Raw genomic sequence first — 25,944 nt, 5'->3', positions numbered from 1 at the left:
ACAGTCCTAGGAAACCTCAGAGTGTTACACACATAAATTGGAGGCTTTGCAGGACTTCTTATTTGTGGCTAATCGATTTGCAACAAATTTAATTTCCTGGGAAAATTCAGCAAAGTGCGGCGAATTCAACATTTCAAAAGATCCGCTCATCTCAATCTGCACAGGCTGCGCAGTGACCAGTGCAGACAGTAATGGAGTGACATCTGCAGAACACATATAAACAGTACCACACACTCGCGCATTACAATAAATTCAGGGAGACTTTTTATTAATCAACAGGAAAATCCAAACATAAAAACACAAGACAGTTCAGAATAAATCCATAACGTCACAGTAATCCGGGTCATACGTGATCCTGACGACTACACATTGGACAGAAAACACTTCACTGGTGCCAAGATGGTGGATAGTGCTCAGACGGGAATACTGGGAATCTGTGCACATGGACCAGACACATGGACATATCCAGGGACACGTACATTAGTGAGTGCAGCAAAGACGCAGGAACATTACATGTGACTGGAGACCAATGGGAGACTCAGAGGTCGGATACATTATAAGACCATCGCAAACGAATGCATCATGTGTATCAACCGAAATGAGTTCTCTGCTTTGGCCCTCCATTTTTTACTGGAAGAGTCACCTGGTAATAAGTTGTCTACAAACAGCAATAAATAAGGGAATCCGTCAGCAGAAAATGACTGTTCAAATCAAGCACAGGTGCTCGGTGCACCCTTGGTGTAGCCAAACAGTCCAGTGCACCTACCCACCTACTTGTTTTGCATTTATCTCCACCTTCCTTGATTAACAGCTTTGGCTTCACTAGAGTGAGAGGAGAGCAGAGATAGATGAAAAGCATGTAGGTGGGATGGTGCACTGAACTGCTTGGCCACACCTAGGGTGCGCCAAGCCTTTGTGCTTTTTTTGAACAGTCATTTTCTTCTGACAGACACTATATAAATTCCCCTGCAGCACAATCACAGGTGAAATGAAGCATCATGGGTTAAAGGGGTCGTCCGGGATTTTGCTTTTTTTTTTTTACTATCGGACTAAGATTTTACAGGCAGGTAGTTGCTAACTACCTGCCCATTCTGTCTGCACCCATCTCTAAGGGCTCGAAGTGGTCATAGACTTCCGGTGACGTCACCGACAGCTGCTTCTTTCTTGCTCTGCTCTGTTAACGGGGTGTCTCTGCAGATATCATGCTGAATGACAGCCTGCTCCCCGCTGCCTAACTGCGGGGAGCCAGATGTCAATTGAATAGACTGGAAGAGGAAGAGCTGCTCTGTTGACGTGAGGTCAAATGAAGCAGCAGAATTGCCAGCAGAGTGGTCCATGACTGCTCTGAGCCGGCACAGATTTGCGCCGGGTAGTTAGCAACTACCTGCCTGTCAGATCTTTGCTCTATAGGAAAAAATAAGCAAAGTCCCCTATAACCGTTTTAACCCCATGTACCGTGCAGATATGCCAGATCCTCCAGAGAAAGATGTTGTTTGCACCAACAATCAGGAACAATTGGTGCCTTTACCAGTTCACATACAGTTTATATGTCACGATTAACAAGTCACATTAATTGTGCAGATTGATACATTACTATAGGACGCCGTCTTACATTTGCTCTTTCTGCAAGTACAGATCTTTCCATATCTTCCACTCAGCGTTCATCACCGATAATCTGCACACTGGTCACATACGGTGTAGTCGTCCACCTTTATCACAATGGGTTAAAACTTCCATTAGATGCGTATTGAGTTCCTGAGTATACGTTATTCACAGTAGAACGTACAGTTCACACAGACACTAAATGAGGAAAAAGGCGATAGAATACCATATACAGACGGAAGGTCACAACACTATTAAAGGGGCGTCCAACCTTAACAGCTCCCCTCCAAGGTGGCAAGGTGCTACCAAGTGGTGGCCTCCTCTCTGCAGATCCGGGCCGATCATGTACTATTATACATGAGAAAGCATTCTCTTTAATGGCTGCATGTAACACTGCTGCATGGGAAATAAGCGGCCAATAGAAACTTTCCAAAGGCTCAGGAGCCGAATCAGTGACTCTCATATCAAAAGGCAGATTTATCCTTTCAAATTTTAAAAAAAGACCAACTCCTATCACCCCCCACACACACACACACTAATCACCTCTTCTTTCCGGTCTGTGACTGCTGCCAATCATTGGCCATGTGCTGCACCATTGCCAAGATGCCAGCAGTGCAGCACATAACCACTGAAGCCGCTGATTAGCTGCAGCGGTCACATGCTGGCTGCTTGTAATCAAACACCTGGAGCAGTGCCTGCATTAGGCTATGTTCACACTGAGTTTGTTTTTTTAGTTGTTTTTTTTTGAGCTTCTCTTCTTCAAAAACCTTGGAAAACTCCTATTCATTTGTATACGAGGTCAACTTTGCTTTTCATATGATTTTCTTTTAGCTTTTTTTCCAGAAGTGCAAACGGTTCCTGATAGAAACCTTTCCAAACTAGTTATGGTCAAATCAATCGGCTGCAAAAAAAATCAAAAATAAAAACTTTCAGAAAAAAAAAACTCTTCCAAAAAAAGATTTTTTTGTCTGAAGTGGTTTCCACTTTAAAAAAACCCACAAAATTCACAGTGAGCTTTTTGATGTAGATCCGCTCCAATATCCCCCTAAAACTCTTGGAAATTCTTTCTATTCATTTCAAGTGGGAAATCTGCTTTGCTGCTTATATGAGGAGTTTTTGAGGCGTTTTTTTAACCCCCCCCCCCCCCCAAAAAAAAGTCAATCTTAATAGAATGTGCTGCAAATTAGATAAAGGGCTACAAAAAGTCTTAACGCTTCCAAAACCCCTTAAAACCTCTTTGAGAAAAAAATAACGCCTCCAAAAAGGAGACTTTCCTGAAGTGGTTTCATGTTTAAAAACTTCTAGGGTCCATTTTGTACAACAGTATGTGGACTGGGGCATTTTTTTTACTTAAATGCATGAATTTGGGTTTATAAATAATTTTTGCAATTTGGTTTCATTAAGAAAAATTGTCACCGCTTGGCTTTTACAGGCTCTTTATTTCCTTGCCCATTGCTGGCAGCAGAACAGGATTATCAAAGATTTCATCCTGGCATCGACTTTGTAACTCTTCTATTGTCTCTTTTCTGCTCAGCTCAACTTTGATGTGGTCTATGAGTCACTAAGATACAGATAAAAGTACAAACTCCCTGTCAGATCTAACTCATTGATGGATCCTCAGTTAACTCACTGTTTGCTAGATTTGAGGTTTTAATCAACACCATTTAGTAGAGCAGAAAGGAATCATATGATCCTCGCTTTTAGGCTACATTCACACGTTCAGTATTTTACATCAGTATTTGTATCAATGTGAGGGTGCGAAAAGACAAACGGAATGGTAATACCATGCGGTTGTCAATTTGTTGATACATTTCCAGGAGGAATAACAGAGGAACGGCGTAAATCAGAGTTCTAAAAGAAGCTCCGGAATGGTCATTTTATAAGGGATGCAAATATGTACCAAAAACAGACATGTCAGGAGAGGTGACGCGTCCACCTTAAAAGGGGTGTTTGCCATGTCATACATTTATGGCATATGCACATGGGAATGGAGAGGTGACTGCGCCTGCGTGGCTTTCTCCATTCCCCTCTATGGGACTTTCAAAAATCCTGTGGCTATGCCGTAATTAATCCAGATGGGCTTAAGCCTTGAAGCTCAAATTTCCAATGCATGAGCAAATAAGTCCAAAAATTATCACTTAAAAAAAAGCCTAAAAATTACACAAATACATAGATGCACTCGGCCCGACTTCCTGACTAACTTTCGACAGTTGCAGAAAAAAAAAAAAAGTCCTCTTACCATACAAAAAAAAGTGCAAGTTGAGAAATTCTTTCCCAGGCCCCTTATTCTGATAATAGATTTTTATTTTCGATATCACAGTGTCAGATTTTCACATGTGCACCACAATTATTAAACAATAATCTACAATTTTCCTAAAATCCTAAATGGCGGAAAACACATTTGATGAAATGTCAACATGTATTCAATAAGACTAAAAAAAACTTTTACCTATATATGATACACTGTAATGTCACCAAGCGCTCAGGCACAGGGGCGGTGGCCATTTCGGAGCTAAATCTAAGCTATGAGTCATTTGGCATCCCTGCTATTACCGATATATTGATTTCTCCGTGCACCAGATTAGTTGCCCCCCATTGTGTTGGGGTAAATCTTTGTACCCTCACGCTATTAAAATTGCTCTTTATTATAAGAACTGCCCATTCTTACCATCAAGACTATTTTTTTTCCCAAGTAACAGCCCCACTCTTCCCCATGGGCTAAGTCTGGTACTGCAGCTCAGTCCTATTAATTATAATTGGGAGCTCTAATACCAGACGCAATGAACAAGAGCGGCGCTGTCCCACAAAAGATCAGACCCTTTTTTCTACTCCTGGACAACCCCTTTATGTGCACTGAAAAAAAAACAATGAAAACTGGGCTTGCTAAAGTTAACAAGATTGTTTAAGGGTTTTTTTCCGTTGAGGGAAAATTAAAGGGACAGTTGGCTCCACTTACTTCCACATCCGGTGGTGAGCAGGGCTAGTATCGTCACATCTGCAGATATCTGCAGCCTCACATGTGCAACACCGGCCCGATCACCCTTTTAAAAGGGGTTTTCCACCTTTGGAGATCGCATGTATTTGGGGCAAAAAATAATAATTTCTGCATTTGGGTTTCATTAATTTTTTTTGCCTTTTATAGCCTCTGTTGCTTGCTGTAGAATGAGTTAACTGAGACTGTCAGCGAGCTCATTCAGATTAAATCAGGGATAGTTTGTAACTTTTTCTAAGCTCTTCCTCAGCTGATTTATGAGCACAGACCACAGCAAAGTTGAATATGTTGCAAAGAAAAGAGCTTGTAAATGCAAATCATTAATAAGACCCAATTGTAAAAATACTTTTTAGCACCAAATTTTTGCATTTAAAGTTAAAAAAAATAAAAAAAATAAATTCCCTAAAGGTGAACAACCCCTTTCCTTAATGACAACTGGGCAATATGTGGGATGCAACTAAATTGGCATTGTGTGGCTGTGACGGGAACCTTACGGGTGTCAGTGAAAGGAGGTGGGCTTGCACAAATTTTGTACCCAATTAGGCATAAAAAATACCATTTATTGTGTAAATTGACCCCCCTATGCCCAAATTGTATATAAATCTTAGCAAATTCAGACAGATTTGTTAGAATATTCATAAACGATATCATCCCGGCCATGGATCAGGCTCTGTGTGAGAATTTAAGGCGTTTCTCGGATTAATATATATTGTGATTTAATGCAATTACTTCGCTATATGTGAGTGACTTTAGCCCTCAGTGCTAGAACCGGATGTCTCGTGGTATTAGCTCAGTGCCGGATTGTCAGGAGAAGTGGCCGCGTTGTGCACTTATTGCCGGGTACACGGGGCTGAGTACGTCCACCTCTCAGAGGTCGGGCGACTTGTTGATCAGTAGCGAGCAGCAGGTCAGACATCCGTCCACTTTGGACAACTCGGAATTGGCCACAGGAATCAGCATGTGCTCCTTCAGCTTCTCAAACACCTAGAAAAAAAAAGTCCAAAAATTATCCAAAAAATAATATAATAATGTTATCCTGGTATAAGGAGAACTTTCTAGTACACTACGAGTATCAAATCCTGACAACTTCCACGATCTTTGCTTGCTGCCGAACATTTTCATTTTTTGTGCTTTCGTTTTTTCCTCTCCTTCTTCTAAGAGACTTAACTAATTTTATATTTTGTTACATAATATAATATAAATATATATATTTACACACATACAATATATACAGCTCTGGCAAAAATTAAGAGACCACTGCAAAATTGGGTTAATATTGTGGAAGCCCGGACACAGTTGGACACTGGGATGCAACACGTCCTCCAGACATAGAGGATTGCGGGTCCTGGGTCAATCAGGCTTCAACACAAAGTTCAGAAGGTAGACAGCAGCAGTGGTTGGCCTCCTACACAACGAGTAAATTATTCATGATCAAGAGACCATCCATCTCCTTAGCTTTCTGTTTCTTGGAATGCAAGCGCATGTATGTAGTAGTGGCTAGGCCTGAGGTGGTCAGCGTTTTGGCGCATATCCTACCTCCTCCGAGGATTGCTGGATGTTTTCCTGCTACTATACCAGTTCTATGACTCCTGTTAAAACAAAGCTTCAGGTGATGAATGATGGATAAGGTGGTGGCAAAGGAGAAAGAGCAGGAGGAACAGGGACCATTCACATCAATATCAGGCCAGTCAGCCACACATGTCTTGTAGGATATGTTTCTGTGCCAAAAGGAGCGGTTTGGCTACACAGTTATAGGGCATACAGGGAGTGCAATGCCTACCAAAAGTTTCGAGGCACTCCAATGCCCCTTGGAAGTGACATGGAGGTCAGAGGCCCTTAACTAAACTGTTTTTAACATTTATAGCAACTGGGTCTCCTGTACACTGTTGGCCTAAGCAGTGAATGGAAGGCTTTCCAAAAATTATGAGGAACTGCAATGCCCCTTGAAACAGACATGGATTACAGCGTACTAAAAACCTTCTACCCCTTATTGGGGAGTGGGTCTCCCTTAGTGTTCGCTTATGCATTGAAAAGCAAAAGCTGACTAAAATTAGGAGGAAATGCCATGCCCGTTGGAAGAGTCATGGAGGTTAGAGTTAATTAAAAACAACATTTCAATGCCCCTTGGAAGAGCTGTGGAGTTCAGAGTGGTTTAACAAGATGCTTTTAATGCCCCTTGGTAGAGTGGTGGAGGTCGAAGTAGCTTAACAAGACGGTTTTAATGCCCCTTGGAAGAGACGTGGAGGTCACAGTAGCTTAACAAGATGGTTTTAAAGCCCCTTGGAAGAGACGTGGAGGTCACAGTGGAATAAAAAGACAATATCAATGCCCCTTGGAAGAGTGGTGGAGGTCGCAGTAGCTTAACAAGACAGTTTTAATGCCCCTTGGAATAGTGGTGGAGGTCGCAGTAGCTTAACAAGACGGTTTTAATGCCCCTTGGTAGAGACGTGGAGTTCAGAGTGGCTTAACAAGACGGTTTTAATGCCCCTTGGAAGAGACGTGGAGGTCGCAGTAGCTTAACAAGATGGTTTTAATGCCCCTTGGAAGAGTGGTGGAGGTCGCAGTAGCTTAACAAGACGGTTTTAATGCCCCTTGGAAGAGACGTGGAGGTCACAGTAGCTTATCAAGACGGTTTTAAAGCCCCTTGGAAGAGTGGTGGAGGTCGCAGTAGCTTAACACGGTTTTAATGCCTCTTGGAAGAGACGTGGAGGTCACAGTGGAATAAAAAGACAATATCAATGCCCCTTGGAAGAGACATGGAGGTCGCAGTAGCTTAATAAGACTGTTTTAGTGCCCCTTGGAAGAGTGGTGGAGGTCGCAGTAGCTTAACAAGACGGTTTTAAAGCTCCTTGGAAGAGTGGAGGAGGTTGCAGTAGCTTAACAAGACTGTTTTAATGCCCCTTGGAAGAGACGTGGAGTTCAGAGTGGTTTAACAAGACGGTTTTAATGCCCCTGGCAAGAGTGATGGAGGTCACAGTAGCTTAACAAGACGGTTTTAATGCCCCTTGGAAGAGACGTGGAGGTCGCAGTGGAATAAAAAGACAATATCAATGCCCCTTGGAAGAGTGGTGGAGGTCGCAGTGGAATAAAAAGACAATATCAATGCCCCTTGGAAGAGTGGTGGAGGTCGCAGTGGAATAAAAAGACAATATCAATGCACCTTGGAAGAGTGGTGGAGGTCGCAGTAGCTTAACAAGACTATTTTAATGCCCCTTACAAGAGCCATGCAGTACAGCATATTAAAAACATTATTCCCATTATTGGGGAGTGGGTCTCCCATAGTCTTTGCCTATGCCTTCCAAGCAAAAGCTGCCAAAAATTAGGACGGGGGAACTTGCAATGCTGGCAAACAAGAGCCATGCAGTACAGCATATTCAAAACATTATTCCCATTATTGGGGAGTGGGAATCCCATAGTCTTTGCCTATGCCTTCCAAGCAAAAGCTGACAAAAATTAGGACGAAGGAACATGCAATGCTGGCAACACGGACCACAGTCACCCTGGTGGTATAGTGGTGGTGGAGACTGAGGATAAGGAGAAGAGCAAAATACAGCCGAAATGAGAAAGCGTATACCCATGTGTGGGTGTGAAGCGGTGAATGGGAATACACCTCCCGAAATAACACAGTGGATTTGACTTTATGTTACTCTGCTGTCATTTGGTGGTGATGAGAAGTCTGGCCCAATCCAGCCCTTGTTCATTTTGATAAGGGTCAGCTTGTCAGCATTGTCAGTTGAGAGGCGAATCAGCTTATCAGTTATAATTCCCCCAGCGGCACTAAAAACACACTCAGATAACATGCTAGCGGCAGGGCAGGCCAGGACCTCCGAGGCGTACAGAGCGAGTTCATTCCAAGTGTCCAGCTTGGATACCCAATAATTAAAAGGCACAGAGGAATCACGGAGGATGCTGGTACGGTCGGCAAGGTACTCCCTCACCATCTTTTGAAACTTTCTTGTGAGAGTACCCCGCTCCTCAGAGCCTGTAAGCTGGGCGGGTCTCAGAAAACGGTCCCAGAATGTTGACAGTGTTCCCCTGCCTCTGTTGGATTGGATTTGCCTCTCTCTTGCCTGTACGCCTTGGTTGGTCAACGAACTGTGACCTCTGCTGCTAGCGTGTTCAGATGGGAATTTTTTTTAACAGTTCTGCAGCAAGGGCCTTCTGGTACTGCCACATTTTTGTAGACCTCTCCACCTCAGGAATAAGAGTGAAAGTTCTCCTTGTAGCGGGGGGTCTAAAAGTGTCACCAACCAGTAATGACTGTCACCCAACATTTTGACAACGCGAGGGTCACGGTTAAGGCAGCGTAACAAAGTCAGCCATGCGTGCCAGACTGGTAACGGGCAAGATTTCCGTGTCCTCACCAAGATGACGACTGACCATGCTCTCCTCCTCCTCCCCCCTGTCCTCAGGCCACCCACGCTGAACCGACGGTATGACAGTTGTACAGGTACTACCGTCTACAGCGCTTGATACCAGCTCCTGTTCTTCTTCCTCCACCGGCAGAAGGTTGCGGAAGAATTCCTTCTCCACCAGCCTAAAAGGCAGCATTTCCAATGCAATCAGACGCGAAATGTGCGAATTTAGGCCTGTTGGGCGCTGGCTGCGAATTTGCGCTTTCGTTCAAAGCTCAGGGATATGGACAATTGAACACTGCGGTGGGACGTGGAGGTTGATGCTGTTTCTTGAGAAACTGCCATAACAAGTGAAGACTGAGAGGAGGGGGCATCTTTGCATGCAGTATGGACAGGGGATTGCCTTGCACGCACAACAGGGGGTTCTCTTACACGCACAGCAGCGGAAGAAGCAGTGGTGACACCCGCTGACACTGGTCGTGGACCCTTGGGTTCGCCCCACAAAGTCGAGTGCTTTGCTGCCATGTGCCTGATCATGCTGGTGGTGGTCAGGCTGGTAGTTTTGTCACCCCTGCTGATGCTGGCATGGCAGGTGGTACAAATGGCCTTTTTGGGGTTATCAGCAGAGTCTTTAAAAAAATTCCAGACTCTGGAAGACCTACCGGTTGTACTGGCAACGTCCCTCGTGTTGGTGTTACGGGGAACTGTTGCCCGCCTTCTGTGTGCGGCCACCACACTGCTTCTTCCTGCCTGTTGGGGTACTCTGCCTCCCTCCCCCTGTGTGCTGCTGGCCTCGCTCTGCGTGTCCTCCTGCCACGTTGGGTCAGTTACTAGATCATCCACCACCTCATCCTCTTCCACTTGTGCACCATGATCCTCCTCCTCACTTCCTGGCAATTATGTCTCGTCATCGTCCACCTGTTGTGACAAATTGCTAGCGTCGACTTCTTCTGGCTGTGGCTGTTCAAATATTTGGGCATCGCTACATGGGATCTCCTCTTCCACCACTTCAAGAGGAGCAGGCGAGGGGCACAAATATGGAAATGGACCAGTGAACAGCTCTTCAGAGTGTCCAACTGTGGGGTCAGTTGCTGTCTGACGACACTCGGCATGGTGGGAGGAAGGAGCATCAGGGTGAGGAGGAGTATGCGGTCGAGACTCATGGCTACTAACACTTGACTGTGTGGAAGACAGACCGGAGGTGGTGGTGCTCAGGTAACTGGAAGTATTATCTGCTATCCAATTAATAACCTGTTCACACTGATCAGTTCGCAATACTGGTGTTGTAGTGTGCTTTCCTAGTAATTCGGTCAAGAAGTGGGAGCGAGAAGATGTGGCTGTTGGTTGTGGCACATTTTCACCTTGGCCACGGCCCAGTCCTCTGCACGAACCATCACCAGAACGTCCACTTCCACGTCCCTTGCCACGCGCCTTGCCCATTGTAAATGAAGTAAAATAGCTTACTGTAACATACCTGGCGGCGTCCTTGCATGGTGGTCCATCTCCCACTGTGCAAGAGGGCGCACTTGATCTCCTGTCCAGAATGTCTCTCTGGCTTCCCTCCATGCTGTCTGTTTGTGTCTGTCTCTGCTGCTTAAGGGCGGCGCCCGATCACTTCCTGTCTTTTGTACCTGCTGTGGGTCACACCCCTTGTGCGTCCTCAGCCTATTGCTGTCTGACACTTGGTATATAGCTCAGCAGCTCCCTTCTATCCCGGCCTGAGCATATGTGTTTCTTTCAGTGTGTGCTTGCACTCTGAAGTTGCCAGGTCCCGTTCCTGTTTCCCTGTCCGCCTTTCCTGGAGGCTGTATTTCCAGGCCTGTCTGAACTAAGTCCTGTATTTCTCCTGCCTTGCGGTGTCAGCTCCCGTGTCTGAACTAAGTCCTGTATGTCTCCTGCCTTGCGGTGTCAGCTCCCGTGTCTGAACTAAGTCCTGTATGTCTCCTGCCTTGCGGTGTCAGCTCCCGTGTCTGAACTGTGTCCTGTATGTCTCCTGCTTTACGGTATTAGTTCCCGTGTCTGAACTAAGTCCTGTATTTCTCCTGCCTTGCGGTGTCAGCTCCCGTGTCTGAACTGTGTCCTGTATGTCTCCTGCTTTACGGTATTAGTTCCCGAGTCTGAACTGAGTCCTTTCTGTGTTCTCTTGTCTGTCCTGTCTGAACACGCTCCTAGCCTGTTCCTCCCGCCTTCTAGGGGCCGATTACCTAGACCCGCTCCTGTATCTTGTCTGTCCTGTCTGAACACGCTCCTTGCCTGTTCGTCCCGCCTCTCTGGGGGCAGTATTCCCAGACCCGCTCCTGTATCCCGCTGCAGTGTCGGTCTCCTCCGTACACTCAGTTCCAGTCTGAACTCTCTCCTATCCTTTACCTGTTTTGCCTCTATGTCCGTTCCCTTCCTTTTTCTGCAGAGTCTGAACTCGTACCTAACTCCTGCCAGTTGTCTCTGTACTCCCGTTTGTGAGTTTGTGATCCACTCGCTACTTCACAGCAAGTACCCTGTGGGTGTCTGGCTCTGTCTTTCCCTTCCTGTCTGTTCCGTGTGAACAGAGTCCTGTCCTGCCTTGCTTCTGCCCGCTGCTCCGGCAGTCCTGTCCTGCCCTGCTTCTGCCCGCTGCTCCGGCAGTCCTGTCCTGCCCTGCCTGTACCCTATCCTGCCTGTATTGTTCCTGAATCCCGGTGTGTACTGGGTCCTATCCCGCCTGTGTTCCTACTTGCCAGTGCCTTCCTGTCTGCACTCTAGCTGTGCTTACCTTTACCCCCCGGCCTGCATACCCGCCTGCCTGCATACCCGCCTGCCTGCATACCCGCCTGCCTGCATACCAGTCTGTTCCTGTATTCCCCTGTGTGGGTCAACAGCCGTGTCCGGGGTCTGTCCTGGAGTAGCACCTGGTCCCTCTGCTCGGTTCCTCCTTGGTGCACTGGCGTCGTATGCCGTCGTGCGACCCTGGTCGGATCGGGTGAATACTTAGTCACGCCCCTCCAGGCATACACTCTCCGGCACGGTCCAGTGGAATCACTACCAATCATCCGCACACGCCGCTTAGCCCGGGCGTGTGCATAACAGCATGCACAGGCCATGGTTCCCGTTGAGCCCCACGGCCTTCGCTCTTTGAGAAGTTTTTCCAGCGAATACATGCATTAAAATAAATAAATAAATTTTTTTTCCCTTAGCTGAGTTCCAGGCGAATTACGCACCGTCCAGATGGATCTATCAGCTCTCGTTCCTGCGGATCCGCCACGTTACTATGGGGATCCAAGACAGTGTCGTGCATTTGTGGAGCAATGCATGCTACACTTTAAGGCCTACCCTCTTTATTTTCCTTCCGATTGGGCTAAAGTGGCCTTTATGATGTCTTACCTGGCGGGGGATGCCTTGGAATGGATCAACCCCCTATATGAGACACAGGATCCGATCCTCCGGGACCTAATGGCCTTCCTGGTGGCCTTTCTAATGGTCTTCGATGATCCTAACCCGGAGGCTCCTGCTGAAGCTTCACTTCCCAATATCCCGGAGCAGCCCCAATGGGTAATGTGTGTGGGTAGCGTAATAGTTCTCCAGCCCAATGAGACTACTGCCCACCCAGAATCCTCACAGGGTGACTACGCTTTCCGGAATACTTCTCCCAACCTCAAGAGGCAGTCCAGACGTGCTAGACTTAGAGGCAAGCAGTCACGCCTGGGTCTGTCCTCCCTGAGACCTCCTGAACCCTTCGGGGTGCTACCTGGTAACGAAAGGACAGAGACTCTCCTATACTCTGTACCTGATACCTCGCTCGCTTCGTCCAGTGAGTCCAACCTAGTGTACTCCGAAGCAGAGGTTACTCCCGAGTCTCTACACCCCTCCGACCAGGCGGAGGACCTCCAGTTGTGTTTAGAACCCTTCGGGGTGCCACCTGGTGGTGAATGGACAGAGACTTTCCTATACTCGGTACCCGATACCTCGCCTGCTTCCTCCAGTGAGTCCGACCTAGTGTTCTCCGAAGCAGAAGTTACTCCCGAGTCTCTACACCCCTCCGACCAGGCGGAGGACCTCCAGTTGTGTTTAGAACCCTTCGGGGTGCCACCTGGTGGTGAATGGACAGAGACTTTCCTATTTCCTGTACCTGATACCTCGCCTGCTTCCTCCAGTGAGTCCGACCTAGTGTTCTCCGAAGCAGAAGTTACTCCCGAGTCTCTACACCCCTCCGACCAGGCGGAGGACCTCCAGTTGTGTTTAGAACCCTTCGGGGTGCCACCTGGTGGTGAATGGACAGAGACTTTCCTATTTCCTGTACCTGATACCTCGCCTGCTTCCTCCAGTGAGTCCGACCTAGTGTTCTCCGAAGCAGAAGTTACTCCCGAGTCTCTACACCCCTCCGACCAGGCGGAGGACCTCCAGTTGTGTTTAGAACCCTTCGGGGTGCCACCTGGTGGTGAATGGACAGAGACTTTCCTATTTCCTGTACCTGATAACCCGTCTATTTTTTCCTGTGAGCTTGACAAGATGTACCTCGAAGCAGAGATTACCCTCAAGTCTCTGTCCCCCTCCAACCCAGTGAACGACTGGTCCTCGAATTCCCTGCGGAAGATTCTGGCAGGCCTGAAGAAGAGGGGGCGTAAGGGGGGAGGTACTGTAACATACCTGGCGGCGTCCTTGCATGGTGGTCCATCTCCCACTGTGCAAGAGGGCGCACTTGATCTCCTGTCCAGAATGTCTCTCTGGCTTCCCTCCATGCTGTCTGTTTGTGTCTGTCTCTGCTGCTTAAGGGCGGCGCCCGATCACTTCCTGTCTTTTGTACCTGCTGTGGGTCACACCCCTTGTGCGTCCTCAGCCTATTGCTGTCTGACACTTGGTATATAGCTCAGCAGCTCCCTTCTATCCCGGCCTGAGCATATGTGTTTCTTTCAGTGTGTGCTTGCACTCTGAAGTTGCCAGGTCCCGTTCCTGTTTCCCTGTCCGCCTTTCCTGGAGGCTGTATTTCCAGGCCTGTCTGAACTAAGTCCTGTATTTCTCCTGCCTTGCGGTGTCAGCTCCCGTGTCTGAACTAAGTCCTGTATGTCTCCTGCCTTGCGGTGTCAGCTCCCGTGTCTGAACTAAGTCCTGTATGTCTCCTGCCTTGCGGTGTCAGCTCCCGTGTCTGAACTGTGTCCTGTATGTCTCCTGCTTTACGGTATTAGTTCCCGTGTCTGAACTAAGTCCTGTATTTCTCCTGCCTTGCGGTGTCAGCTCCCGTGTCTGAACTGTGTCCTGTATGTCTCCTGCTTTACGGTATTAGTTCCCGAGTCTGAACTGAGTCCTTTCTGTGTTCTCTTGTCTGTCCTGTCTGAACACGCTCCTAGCCTGTTCCTCCCGCCTTCTAGGGGCCGATTACCTAGACCCGCTCCTGTATCTTGTCTGTCCTGTCTGAACACGCTCCTTGCCTGTTCGTCCCGCCTCTCTGGGGGCAGTATTCCCAGACCCGCTCCTGTATCCCGCTGCAGTGTCGGTCTCCTCCGTACACTCAGTTCCAGTCTGAACTCTCTCCTATCCTTTACCTGTTTTGCCTCTATGTCCGTTCCCTTCCTTTTTCTGCAGAGTCTGAACTCGTACCTAACTCCTGCCAGTTGTCTCTGTACTCCCGTTTGTGAGTTTGTGATCCACTCGCTACTTCACAGCAAGTACCCTGTGGGTGTCTGGCTCTGTCTTTCCCTTCCTGTCTGTTCCGTGTGAACAGAGTCCTGTCCTGCCTTGCTTCTGCCCGCTGCTCCGGCAGTCCTGTCCTGCCCTGCTTCTGCCCGCTGCTCCGGCAGTCCTGTCCTGCCCTGCCTGTACCCTATCCTGCCTGTATTGTTCCTGAATCCCGGTGTGTACTGGGTCCTATCCCGCCTGTGTTCCTACTTGCCAGTGCCTTCCTGTCTGCACTCTAGCTGTGCTTACCTTTACCCCCCGGCCTGCATACCCGCCTGCCTGCATACCCGCCTGCCTGCATACCCGCCTGCCTGCATACCAGTCTGTTCCTGTATTCCCCTGTGTGGGTCAACAGCCGTGTCCGGGGTCTGTCCTGGAGTAGCACCTGGTCCCTCTGCTCGGTTCCTCCTTGGTGCACTGGCGTCGTATGCCGTCGTGCGACCCTGGTCGGATCGGGTGAATACTTAGTCACGCCCCTCCAGGCATACACTCTCCGGCACGGTCCAGTGGAATCACTACCAATCATCCGCACACGCCGCTTAGCCCGGGCGTGTGCATAACACTTACACTCGCATTATCAATGGAAAAAGGGTAATAAAAAGGAGATTAGAACCGTGGAAGAGGAAAACCACAGTTCTAGTTCTCTGGCCTACACCCGACTCTTTTAAACAGATATATTTGTGTCTGAACACTGAGCGAGACACTCAATTTTTTTATTTTTTATGTAAAAAAGGCAAAAAGCTGGATAATACAGAGATTTGAACAGTGGAACTGCAAAACCAAAGTTCTAGTTATCTGGCCTACACCAGACTCTATTAAAACAGATATATTGGTGTCTGAACAGTCACAGACACACTTTTTTTTGGGGGGGGGGGGGGGGGGATACCAAAAGGTTAATAAGACATGTATTTGTACAGTCTGACTGAGGAAAAAAAAAATACAGGATTTAGATGAAAAAAATAAAGGATTTTTCCTGGCCCCTGAGACCGGGGGATAAGTCTAGCAATTTGATCAGCAGGAGCACACAGGACTGTAATGCAGTGTTTGCTGGTATAACCACTGCGTCTCCTATACAGCCTGCCTGCCTGCCTGATATCTGGGATGGATATTAGTCCTGGGAACGACTGTTTGTTTGATTTGGCAGGCTTTAGAGACCCTACACTAACTATTTCGCAGTATATCTCTCTCCCTAACTCAGCAGCGCTGTCCCTACACTGTCTGATCCTGGGCGACTGTGTCCAAGATGGCGGCGCCCGGTTTTAAATACTCGAGGTGACGCTGTGCGGCCAGCCAATCACTGTAATGCCCACAACCAACATGGCTGCGGCATTACAGTGACTGGCTGGCAATCCCTGATGTTCATTGGCTCTGTAAAGAGCGCCAAACATGCAGGGCGGAGACCGGAGCTCCCGCCCAAGTAACCCGGAAATGCTCGGTGCTCGCCGAACATCCCGAGTAGTGAGATGCTCGGGCGAGTACGGAGCAGCGTCGAGCATGCTCGCTCAACACTAGTTAAAACGTATCTTAGCCATATGGAGTGCTGCTGCATTCTTTTGCTATATTTTATAGTTACAGCAGCTAGCACCAGTTCACACTAGGGGGTGCTGGTCAGGTTTTTCTGGTTTGTGTTATATATATATATATATTTTAATATTACATACACACATACACCAAAAGATTTTTCTGTATTTTCATGACTATGAAAATTGTACATTCACACTGAAGGCATCAAAACTATGAATTAACACATGTGGAATTATATACTTAACAAAAAAGTGTGAAACAACTGAAAATATGTCTTATATTCTAGGTTCTTCAAAGTAGCCACCTTTTGCTTTGATGACTGCTTTGCACACTCTTGGCATTCTCTTGATGAGCTTCAAGAGGTAGTCACCGGAAATGGTTTTCACTTCACAGGTGTGCCCTGTCAGGTTTAATAAGTGGGATTTCTTGCCTTATAAATGGGGTTGGGACTATCAGTTGTGTTGTGCAGAAGTCTGGTGGATACACAGCTGATAGTCCTACTGAATAGACTGTTAGAATTTGTATTATGGCAAGAAAAAAGCAGCTAAGTAAAGAAAAACGAGTGGCCATCATTACTCTAAGAAATGAAGGTCAGTCAGTCCGAACAATTGGGAAAACTTTGAAAGTGTCCCCAAGTGCAGTTGCAAAAACCATCAAGCACTACAAAGAAACTGGCTCACATGAGGACAGCCCCAGGAAATGAAGACCAAGAGTCACCTCTGCTTCTGAGGATAAGTTTATCCGAGTCACCAGCCTCAGAAATCGCAGGTTAACAGCAGCTCAGATTAGAGACCAGGTCAATGCCACACAGAGTTCTAGCAGCAGACACATCTCTTCAACAACTGTTAAGAGGAGACTTTGTGCAGCAGGCCTTCATGGTAAAATAGCTGCTAGGAAACCACTGCTAAGGACAGGCAACAAGCAGAAGAGACTTGTTTGGGCTAAAGAACACAAGTAATGGACATTAAACCAGTGGAAATCTGTGCTTTGGTCCGAGGAGTCCAATTTTGAGATCTTTCGTTCCAAGGATAAAAGGTGAACGGATGGACTCTACATGCCTGGTTCCCACCGTGAAGCATGGAGAAGGAGGTGTGATGGTGTGGGGGGTGCTTTGCTGGTGACACTGTTGGGGATTTATTCAAAATTGAAGGCATACTGAACCAGCATGGCTACCACAGCATCTTGCAGCGGCATGCTATTCCATCCGGTTTGCGTTTAGTTGGACCATCATTTATTTTTCAACAGGACAATGACCCCAAACACATCTCCAGGCTGTGTAAGGGCTATTTGACCAAGGAGGAGAGTGATGGGGTGCTACGCCAGATGACCTGGCCTCCACAGTCACCAGACCTGAACCCAATTGAAATGGTTTGGGGTGAGCTGGACTGCAGAGTGAAGGCAAAAGGGCCAACAAGTGCTAAGCATCTCTGGGAACTCCTTCAAGATTGTTGGAAGACCATTTCCGGTGACTACCTCTTGAAGCTCATCAAGAGAATGCCAAGAGTGTGCAAAGCAGTCATCAAAGCAAAAGGTGGCTACTTTGAAGAATCTAGAATAGAAGACATATTTTCAGTTGTTTCACACTTTTTTGTTAAGTATATAATTCCACATGTGTTAATTCATAGTTTTGATGCCTTCAGTGTGAATGTACAATTTTCATAGTCATGAAATTTTCATACAGAAAAATCTTTAAATGAGAAGGTGTGTCCAAACTTTTGGTCTGTACTAATTATTATATATATATATATATATATATATATATATATATATATATATATATATATATATATATATATATATATATATATATATATATATATATATATATATATATATATATATATATATACACACACATACACAGTACAGATATATTATTTATATTATATATGTTTATATTATACATATACACACAATATTGCAGTATGCACAAGAAATGATGACTTCCTATGAAGCCCAGCCTGTGGCTGTGCTTCATGGGAGTACAATCATGGTGGCTACAGGGTTCTTGAGTAGTCACCCTGAGATTATGTATGGAGCAGGCTCACCTGTATGCTCATAATATGTCTAACGCTTCCTGATATTAAAATAATCATTTTATGATTCCATCTAAAACTTAATATTAGGCAGGGAAATTTTCACAGAGGATTATGCAACCATTCTGACATGGATTTTCACAGGCAGTACACCAGCTTCATCAGGTGAAAACGATCCATTTCAGTAATCTAGGCCAGGGTTCCCCAACTCCAGTCCTCAAGGCCCACCAACAGGTCATGTTTTCAGGATTTCCTTAGTATTGCACAGGTGATGTAATTATTGCCTGTGCAGGTGATGTAATTATCACCTGTGCAATACTAAGGAAAACCTGAAAACATGACCTGTTGGTGGGCCTTGAGGACTGGAGTTGGGGAACCCTGATCTAGGCCATCTGTACTGTGAAATCTGGTGACGAGAGAAAACAGACAGATGGTGCCCCAAATGTATCACACTGTCTGATAAATTGGTGCATTTTGCAAGAAAATTTTGGCCTTTTCTCCTCTTTATTTCACTTTTTTGGTTGTTTCACTTTACATCAATATTATGTTGCCAAAATCATGGTGCACAGCATTAATAAATCCGGAGCCTTTTAAGAGCTGTGTCCTCTTTAATAATACATTTCACAATGGTCTAGTATGAATCACAAAGTGTGGAAATCATACAACCTAGCAGATGGGGAATTTTTGCTTGTGTTTTATGCATTTCGCTTAGGGCTACACACAGACTTTGCCTACGTTACACTGTGCACGGCCAAAGATCACAGTCTCACCGTGCTACATTGTAATAAATGTCATTGCATTGTGAGCTGCAAGTTATTGTTACACAGAAGTGCAACAAAACAATCCTGTGTGAGCCAAAACCCATCCATGGCAGGAACCTGGCCTGATGGTTTGTTTACAATGTATCAATCCGGAGTTCCGCCTGTTTCGCTGATGGAGGATTGCCTAAGCTGGATACAACTGTAGTAGGACTGACTCTTGTTTTTTTGTTTTCTGTAAATAAAGTTGTTTAAATTCAGGCCTTGCGTACACCGTCCAATCATGAACATGTAATATGGGGCTCATATAGTCCGAAAACTTACTTTTACGCTCTCCGGGAACTCCTCAGGTGCTCGGTGCAGGAGTACATGACCTTTTCCCGGGATGTTTAAATAAACGCAGTTGGCGGCTGCATCATCGGGGACGGTCAGCTTGTCATAGCGGTGGTCACTCATCTGCTGCATGGTCTGCAGAACAGCAGAAACAGTCATCAGAAGACTTAGTGTCTATTCATACTGGTTTCCGGCCATATATGCGGTGAAAATCATATGGATCTAAATCAACTTAGTGGCTTCAAAGTAGCTGCAAAACTATCACTCCCAGCAGGACAGGAGTTGTAGTTTTGCAAGAGCCAGAGAATGGAGGACCCTGACTTTAGAGGAGAACATCCTCATCATCATTTCTTCCCCTTGCCCTTTTTCAGGATTTGCATCATGTCCCTATAGAGGGAGATCTTCCTGGTTAATGTTCTCCACGTCTGTAGCTGCATAGTAAAGAGATGTGACTGGCGGATCGTACTCTCTCTGGTGGAGGAAAGTGCAAACTGCGAACTTCCATCACCTGTACAATGTAACCGTCATACAGGACACTGTGCAGACCTGCAGCGCGGACCACGGACAGCCAACAGGGCTGATCTAATAGGTCGTCTGATGTGTCGGAGTCAACAGGTCCATACACAAGAGATGAAGTTGTTCTATCATGAATGAGCTCCGTTGAAGGGGGTTTTCTATCTTATAGAGTTCCGACTTCTAAGATAAAAGGGGTCACAGAGCTGGTCGGACCCCCGCAATCATAAAAAAATGTCACTTTAAAAAGCAAATTTATTTAAATGCATGAATTATGGACCAGAAATAATTTTTGCAATGGGGTCTCATTAAAAATGTTACACCGTTTGGCTTCTACAGTTCTTTGTTTCCTTTCACATTGCAGGCTGCTAAATGAGTTACGCGAGAATCAACCAGCGAGCTCATTCTGATGGAGTGTTTGTAACTTGTTTATCTGCAGTTTTCGGAACTCATTTGTGCCGATTTATGACCAAATGAAATTTAAGCTGGACTTTGTCATAAACCACCATTAAAAAAAAAAAAATATATAGCTCTGGTCAGAACAAATTCACTAATGGATTCTCAGTTAACTTATTCTGCAATATGCAGGGAATCAAACAGTAACGGGACAAAATTGTTAATGAAACAATTCCAAAAATTATCTTTAGCCCTAAATAAATGCATTTAGGAAATAATGCCCCTAGAGGCGTCGGCATATTACATTCAATATTTGGCGCTATTCTTTGACCTGTGCATAAGGCCTAAAACAGGCCGGAACAGGACTTTAAAGTGTGGAAGGACATCAGGAATCCTCTAAATCACCTGTCCAACATGAAATACAGAGTTGCAAAGTGTCTCTGGATACAATGAGTCAACTGGGAATCTGTCAGTGAGCTAGTTCTTAAGGGGAATTTCTATCTTTTATACGTCTTTTTCTGAGCTCTTCTCAGCTGATATATAACTACATCAAAGTTCAGCCCAACTTTGATGTGGTCTATAGTCATAAATCAGCACAGAGGAGTTCAGAAAAAAATAGATTAATGGACTATATATTTCTATGGAGGATGTGGTATACACCATACTATGATCACCATAAACGATGTCACCATAGCGGTAGAGACATTCTCAGGAGTGATGGTTGGTGGAGGCTGGAAGACCCTAAAAGGCAGAACCAAAAATATAAAATGGTTTTCCGTTGCAGTCATTTTTGTGTGTTCTTGTTCAATGGGTTCAGATCTATTCTGCATTTTACCCGCAATAAGGTGAAAGTCTCGGAAACCTGACTCTGAGCTGATGCTTACTTTGGCTTCACAGGAATATAATGACGCCATATGTTTTATCTCATGGTTTAGGCTCTTCACCGTTGTGGGATCCCACATACAATTATACCAGAGGATGCTTGTACGACGCTGGGAGTGCTGCACAGTGATCGGAGGTCTGGCACCAGAAGCAGAGCAAAGGAATTCACATACAGATCATTGAGCGTGAGCTCGTTCTACTCCTTCACTGGCACAATGTGAATAGGTAGCAGTGATGGTAATGACTTACGCTGAGCAACCTACGTTCTGAGCCCGTTGGAAAATGAGGGGATTCTCAATAAGACAATGCATTGGGGTGCATAAAGTGTGCACTGATTGGCACGAGTACAGTTAGGTCCATATATATTTGGACAGAGACAACATTTTTCTAATTTTGGTTCTAGACATTACCACAATGAATTTTAAACAAAACAATTCAGATGCAGTTGAGTTCAGACTTTCAGCTTTCATTTGAGAGTATCCACATTAACCCCTTCGCAACCTTGGGTTTTGTCGTTTTTGCTTTTTCGTTTTTTGCTCCCCTTGTTCCCAGAGCCATAGCGTTTTTATTTTTTGGACAATATGGCCGTGTGAGGGCTTATTTTTTGCGGGACAAGTTGTACTTTTCAACGTCATTACTAGTTTTACCATATCGTGCACGGGAAAAAAATTCCAAGAGCTGTAAAATTGCAAAAAAAGTGCAATACCACAGTTGTTTTTTTATTTATTTTTTTTTACCACGTTCACTGAATGCTAAAACTGACCTGCCATTCTTATTCTCCAGGTCATTACGAGTTCGTAGACACAAAACATGTATAGGTTCTTTTATATTTAAATGGTGAAAAAAAATTCCAAAATTTGGTAAAAAAAAACTAAAAAAAAATAGCGCCATTTTCCGAGACCTGTAGCGTCTCCCTTTTTTGTGATCCGGGGCTGGGTGAGGGCTTATTTTTTGCGCGCCGGGCTGACGTTTTTATTGATAACATTTTGGGGTAGATCCGATGTTTTGATCGCCCATTATTGCACTTTATTGCAATTTTGCGGCGACCAAAAAACGTAATTCTGGCGTTTAGAATTTTTTTCTCGTTACATCATTTACCGATCGGATTAATTCTTTTTTTATATTGATAGATCGGGCGATTCTGAACGCGGTGATACCAAATATGTCTATGTAAGGTTTTTTTTTTTATATTTTATTTTGAATGGGGCGAAAGGGGGGTGATTTAAACTTTTATATTTTTAAAAACTTTTTTTTTTCACTTACTGCATGCTTCAATAGTCTCCATAGGAGACTAGAAGCAGCAGTTGTCTGATCGTCTGAGCTACATTCAGGGGATCAGCAGATCCCCTGCATGCAGCAGAAATGGTCCTGTGCTATGAGCGCCGACCACTAGGTGGCGCTCATAGCGACCAGATCATGACAACCACAGGCGTCTGCTGCAGACCCTGGGTTGTCATGCCCACCTATCGGTGACCCGCGATCACGTGACGGGGTCGCCGATGGGCGGGGCTTATGACGCGCAACCCGGAAGCGCGCATTAAATGCCGCTGTCGGAGATTGACAGCGGCATTTAACATGTTAACAGCCACGGGTGGATCGCGATTCCACCCGCGGCTGTTGCGGGCACATGTCAGCTGTAAGAATCAGCTGACATGTGCTCGGTTCAGTGAGGGCTCAGCGCAGCAGCCCTCACTGAACGGGCAGTACGCAAATGTGCGTACTAAGACGTCATGGGTTGGAAAGGGGTGAAAATTGGATGAAGGGTTTAGGAGTTTCAGCTCCTTAACATGTGCCAACCTGTTTTTAAAGGGACCAAAAGTAATTGGACAATTGACTCCAAGGCTATTTCATGGACAGGTGTGGGCAATCCCTTCGTTATGTCATTCTCAATTAAGCAGATAAAAGGCCTGGAGTTGATTTGAGGTGTGGTGCTTGCATTTGGAAGGTTTTGCTGTGAAGTAAACATGCGGTCAAAGGAGCTCTCCATGCAGGTGAAACAAGCCATCCTTAAGCTGCAAAAACAGAAAAAAAACATCCGAGAAATTGCTACATTATTAGGAGTGGCAAAATCTACAGTTTGGTACATCCTGAGAAAGAAAGAAAGCACTGGTGAACTCATCAATGCAAAAAGACCTGGGCGCCCATGGAAGACAACAGTGGTGGATGATCGCAGAATAATCTCCATGGTGAAGAGAAACCCCTTCACAACAGCCAACCAAGTGAACAACACTCTCCAGGAGGTAGGCGTATCAATATCCAAATCTACCATAAAGAGAAGACTGCATGAAAGTAACTACAGAGGGTTCACTGCACGGTGCAAGCCACTCATAAGCATCAAGAATAAAAAGGCTAGACTGGACTTTGCTAAAAAACATCTAAAAAAGCCAGAACTGTTCTGGAAGAACATTCTTTGGACAGATGAAACCAAGATCAACTTCTACCACAATGATGGAAAGAGAAAAGTATGGCGAAGGCGTGGTACAGCTCATGATCCAAAGCATACCACATCATCTGTAAAACACGGCGGAGGCAGTGTGATGGCTTGGGCATGCATGGCTGCCAGTGGCACTGGGTCACTAGTGTTTATTGATGATGTGACACAGGACAGAAGCAGCCGAATTAATTCTGATGTCTTCAGAGCCATACTGTGTGCTCAGATCCAGCCAAATGCAGCCAAACTGATTGGTCGTAGTTTCATACTACAGATGGACAATGACCGAAAACATAAAGCCAAAGCAACCCAGGAGTTTATTAAAGCAAAGAAGTGGAATATTCTTGAATGGCCAAGTCAGTCACCTGATCTCAACCCAATTGAGCATGCAGTTCAATTGTTAAAGACTAAACTTCAGACAGAAAGGCCCACAAACAAACAGCAACTGAAAACCACCGCAGTGAAGGCCTGGCAGAGCATCAAAAAGGAGGAAACACAGCGTCTGGTGATGTCCATGAGTTCAACACTTCAGGCAGTCATTGCCAACAAAGGGTTTTCAACCAAGTACTAGAAATGAACATTTTATTTACAATTATTTAATCTGTCCAATTACTTTTGGTCCCTTTAAAAACAGGGTGGCACATGTTAAGGAGCTGAAACTCCTAAACCCTTCATCCAATTTTAATGTGAATACCCTCAAATGAAAGCTGAAAGTCTGAACTTCAACTGCTTCTGAATTGTTTTGTTTAAAATTCATTGTGGTAATGTCTAGAACCAAAATTAGAAAAATGTTGTCTGTCCAAATATATATGGAACTAACTGTATATTTAGCAATAGGACCCTTTATTTGCTTTGTGACACTACACTGGAAAATTAGGGGAGCAGCTTAATTAAAGGGAATAGGTCAGTAAGATTAACCTTCCCACCCCCAAACAGTAGACATGGGCATGCAGGTCTTTGAAATGAAAATCCATTGACACTTTTGTCTGTTGCTGCATTCCCGAGAAATCAGATTTTTAATTCATATGCAAATTAGGCATTAAGTGCTTTGGGTGTGACAGAGCACTTCCCAAGCTTCTGCTTTCCCTGTTTTTTTTCCCGCCCAGCATCAGCCTCTTTAGCTTGATTGATAGCTCACTGTCCGATTTCCTTGCCTGATGCTTGACAAACAGCAGAGGGAACATGCAAGGGGACATGCAGAGGGAATACACCTTAAAGAGAATAGGTCAGTAAGATCAACCACTGACTCCCAAATAGTAGACATGGGCATGCAGGTCTTTGAAATGTAAGGCCATTGATACTATTATATCTACTATCTGTTGCTGCATTCCTGAGAAATCAGCGTTTTAATTCATATGCAAATTAGGCATTAAGTGCTATGGGTGTGACAAAGCACTTCCCAAGCCACTGCCTTCCATGGTTGTTTCCCCACCCAGCACCAACCTCTTTAGCTTGATTGATAGCTGATGTCTGATGTCCTTGCCTGATGCTTGCTATCACACAGACAGCGAGCTATCAATCAAGCTAATGAGGCTGGTGCTGGGCAGGAAAACCACTAAGGAGACAGTGGTTTGGGAAGTGCTCTGTCATGCCCAGAGCACTTAATGCCTAATTTGCATCGAAGCTAAAACGCTGATTTCTTGGGAATGCAGCAACAGATTGAAATGTAGATCCATTGACATCTTTTATATCTTCTATCTGTTGCTGCATTCCCGAGTAATCAGCATTTGATGCCGACATCACACAGATAGCTAAAGAGGCTGGTGCTGGGAGGGAAAACAACTTAGGAGACACTGGTTTGGGAAGTGCTCTGCCACGCCCAGAGCACGTAATGCCTCATTTGGATGTGGATTAAAATGCTGATTTCTCAGGAATGCAGCGACAGATAGAAGCTGTAAAGGGGTCAATGGATTTATATTTCAAAAACCTGCATGCCCATATATGTGGTTTGTAGGGGTTGATTTTACTGACGGATTCCTTCTGCATAAATGATCAGTGAATCATTTTGAGTGTGGGACCCTCATCGATAATCAGAGGGGGGGGGGGGGGAGGCGATTGCACCCACACCCTATCTTACAATTATGACCTATCCAGAGAGTTAAGGTGATAATTTATGCAGAAGGAAATATCCCTTTAAGGTTCTATAAGAAGATGAACCCCGTCGAAGAAGAAGCCTTGGAAAATAATATCTGCTCATCCCTCAAATAGGCAGCAGATCTGGAATCAGGTAATAGAAAAATCCGCTACATTGTGTCCTCCGAGACTTTAGCACTTCTTAATAAACTCACTCAATACCTTCAGAGCTTTCTGTGCCGCCTCGCTGGAGCTGATAGCAATCAGATTTGGTCCGGCCATGCTGCAGAAACTCTTCAGATGCAAGCTCTCACACACGGGGACCGTGGACACTGCGAAGTCCTGCAGGACAGAAGACGACCGGGGATATTAACGTTATGTTTTTATGCTGTGATTTGCACAA

At 45.5% G+C, this 25,944-nt stretch overlaps 1 protein-coding gene across 3 annotated transcripts in view; it reads right to left on the bottom strand.

The window, feature by feature from the left end:
• Window positions 1-241: 241 nt before the first annotated feature.
• The window catches only part of DDAH1 (dimethylarginine dimethylaminohydrolase 1), a 98,294-nt gene continuing 72,591 nt past the window's right edge, over window positions 242-25,944 (bottom strand). For 2 of the 3 annotated variants that reach the window (XM_073643554.1, XM_073643555.1), the window contains exons 4-6: window positions 25,764-25,883; window positions 19,238-19,381; window positions 242-5,578 (exon numbers count right to left, since the gene is read on the bottom strand). In XM_073643554.1, the coding sequence (XP_073499655.1) occupies window positions 5,462-5,578; window positions 19,238-19,381; window positions 25,764-25,883 (381 nt within the window). In that variant the 3' untranslated portion in view covers window positions 242-5,461. The remainder of the gene's footprint in view (window positions 5,579-19,237; window positions 19,382-25,763; window positions 25,884-25,944) is intronic. The other variant, XM_073643556.1, reaches the window with a different exon arrangement.

This window comes from Phyllobates terribilis, unplaced genomic scaffold (genome assembly GCF_046119375.1).
Source record: "Phyllobates terribilis strain yellow unplaced genomic scaffold, ASM4611937v1 Scaffold_8__6_contigs__length_399053987, whole genome shotgun sequence".
Lineage (NCBI taxonomy): Eukaryota > Metazoa > Chordata > Amphibia > Anura > Dendrobatidae > Phyllobates > Phyllobates terribilis.
Note: the sequence above shows the minus strand (reverse complement) of the source record. Positions and strands in the feature narration are given on the sequence as shown.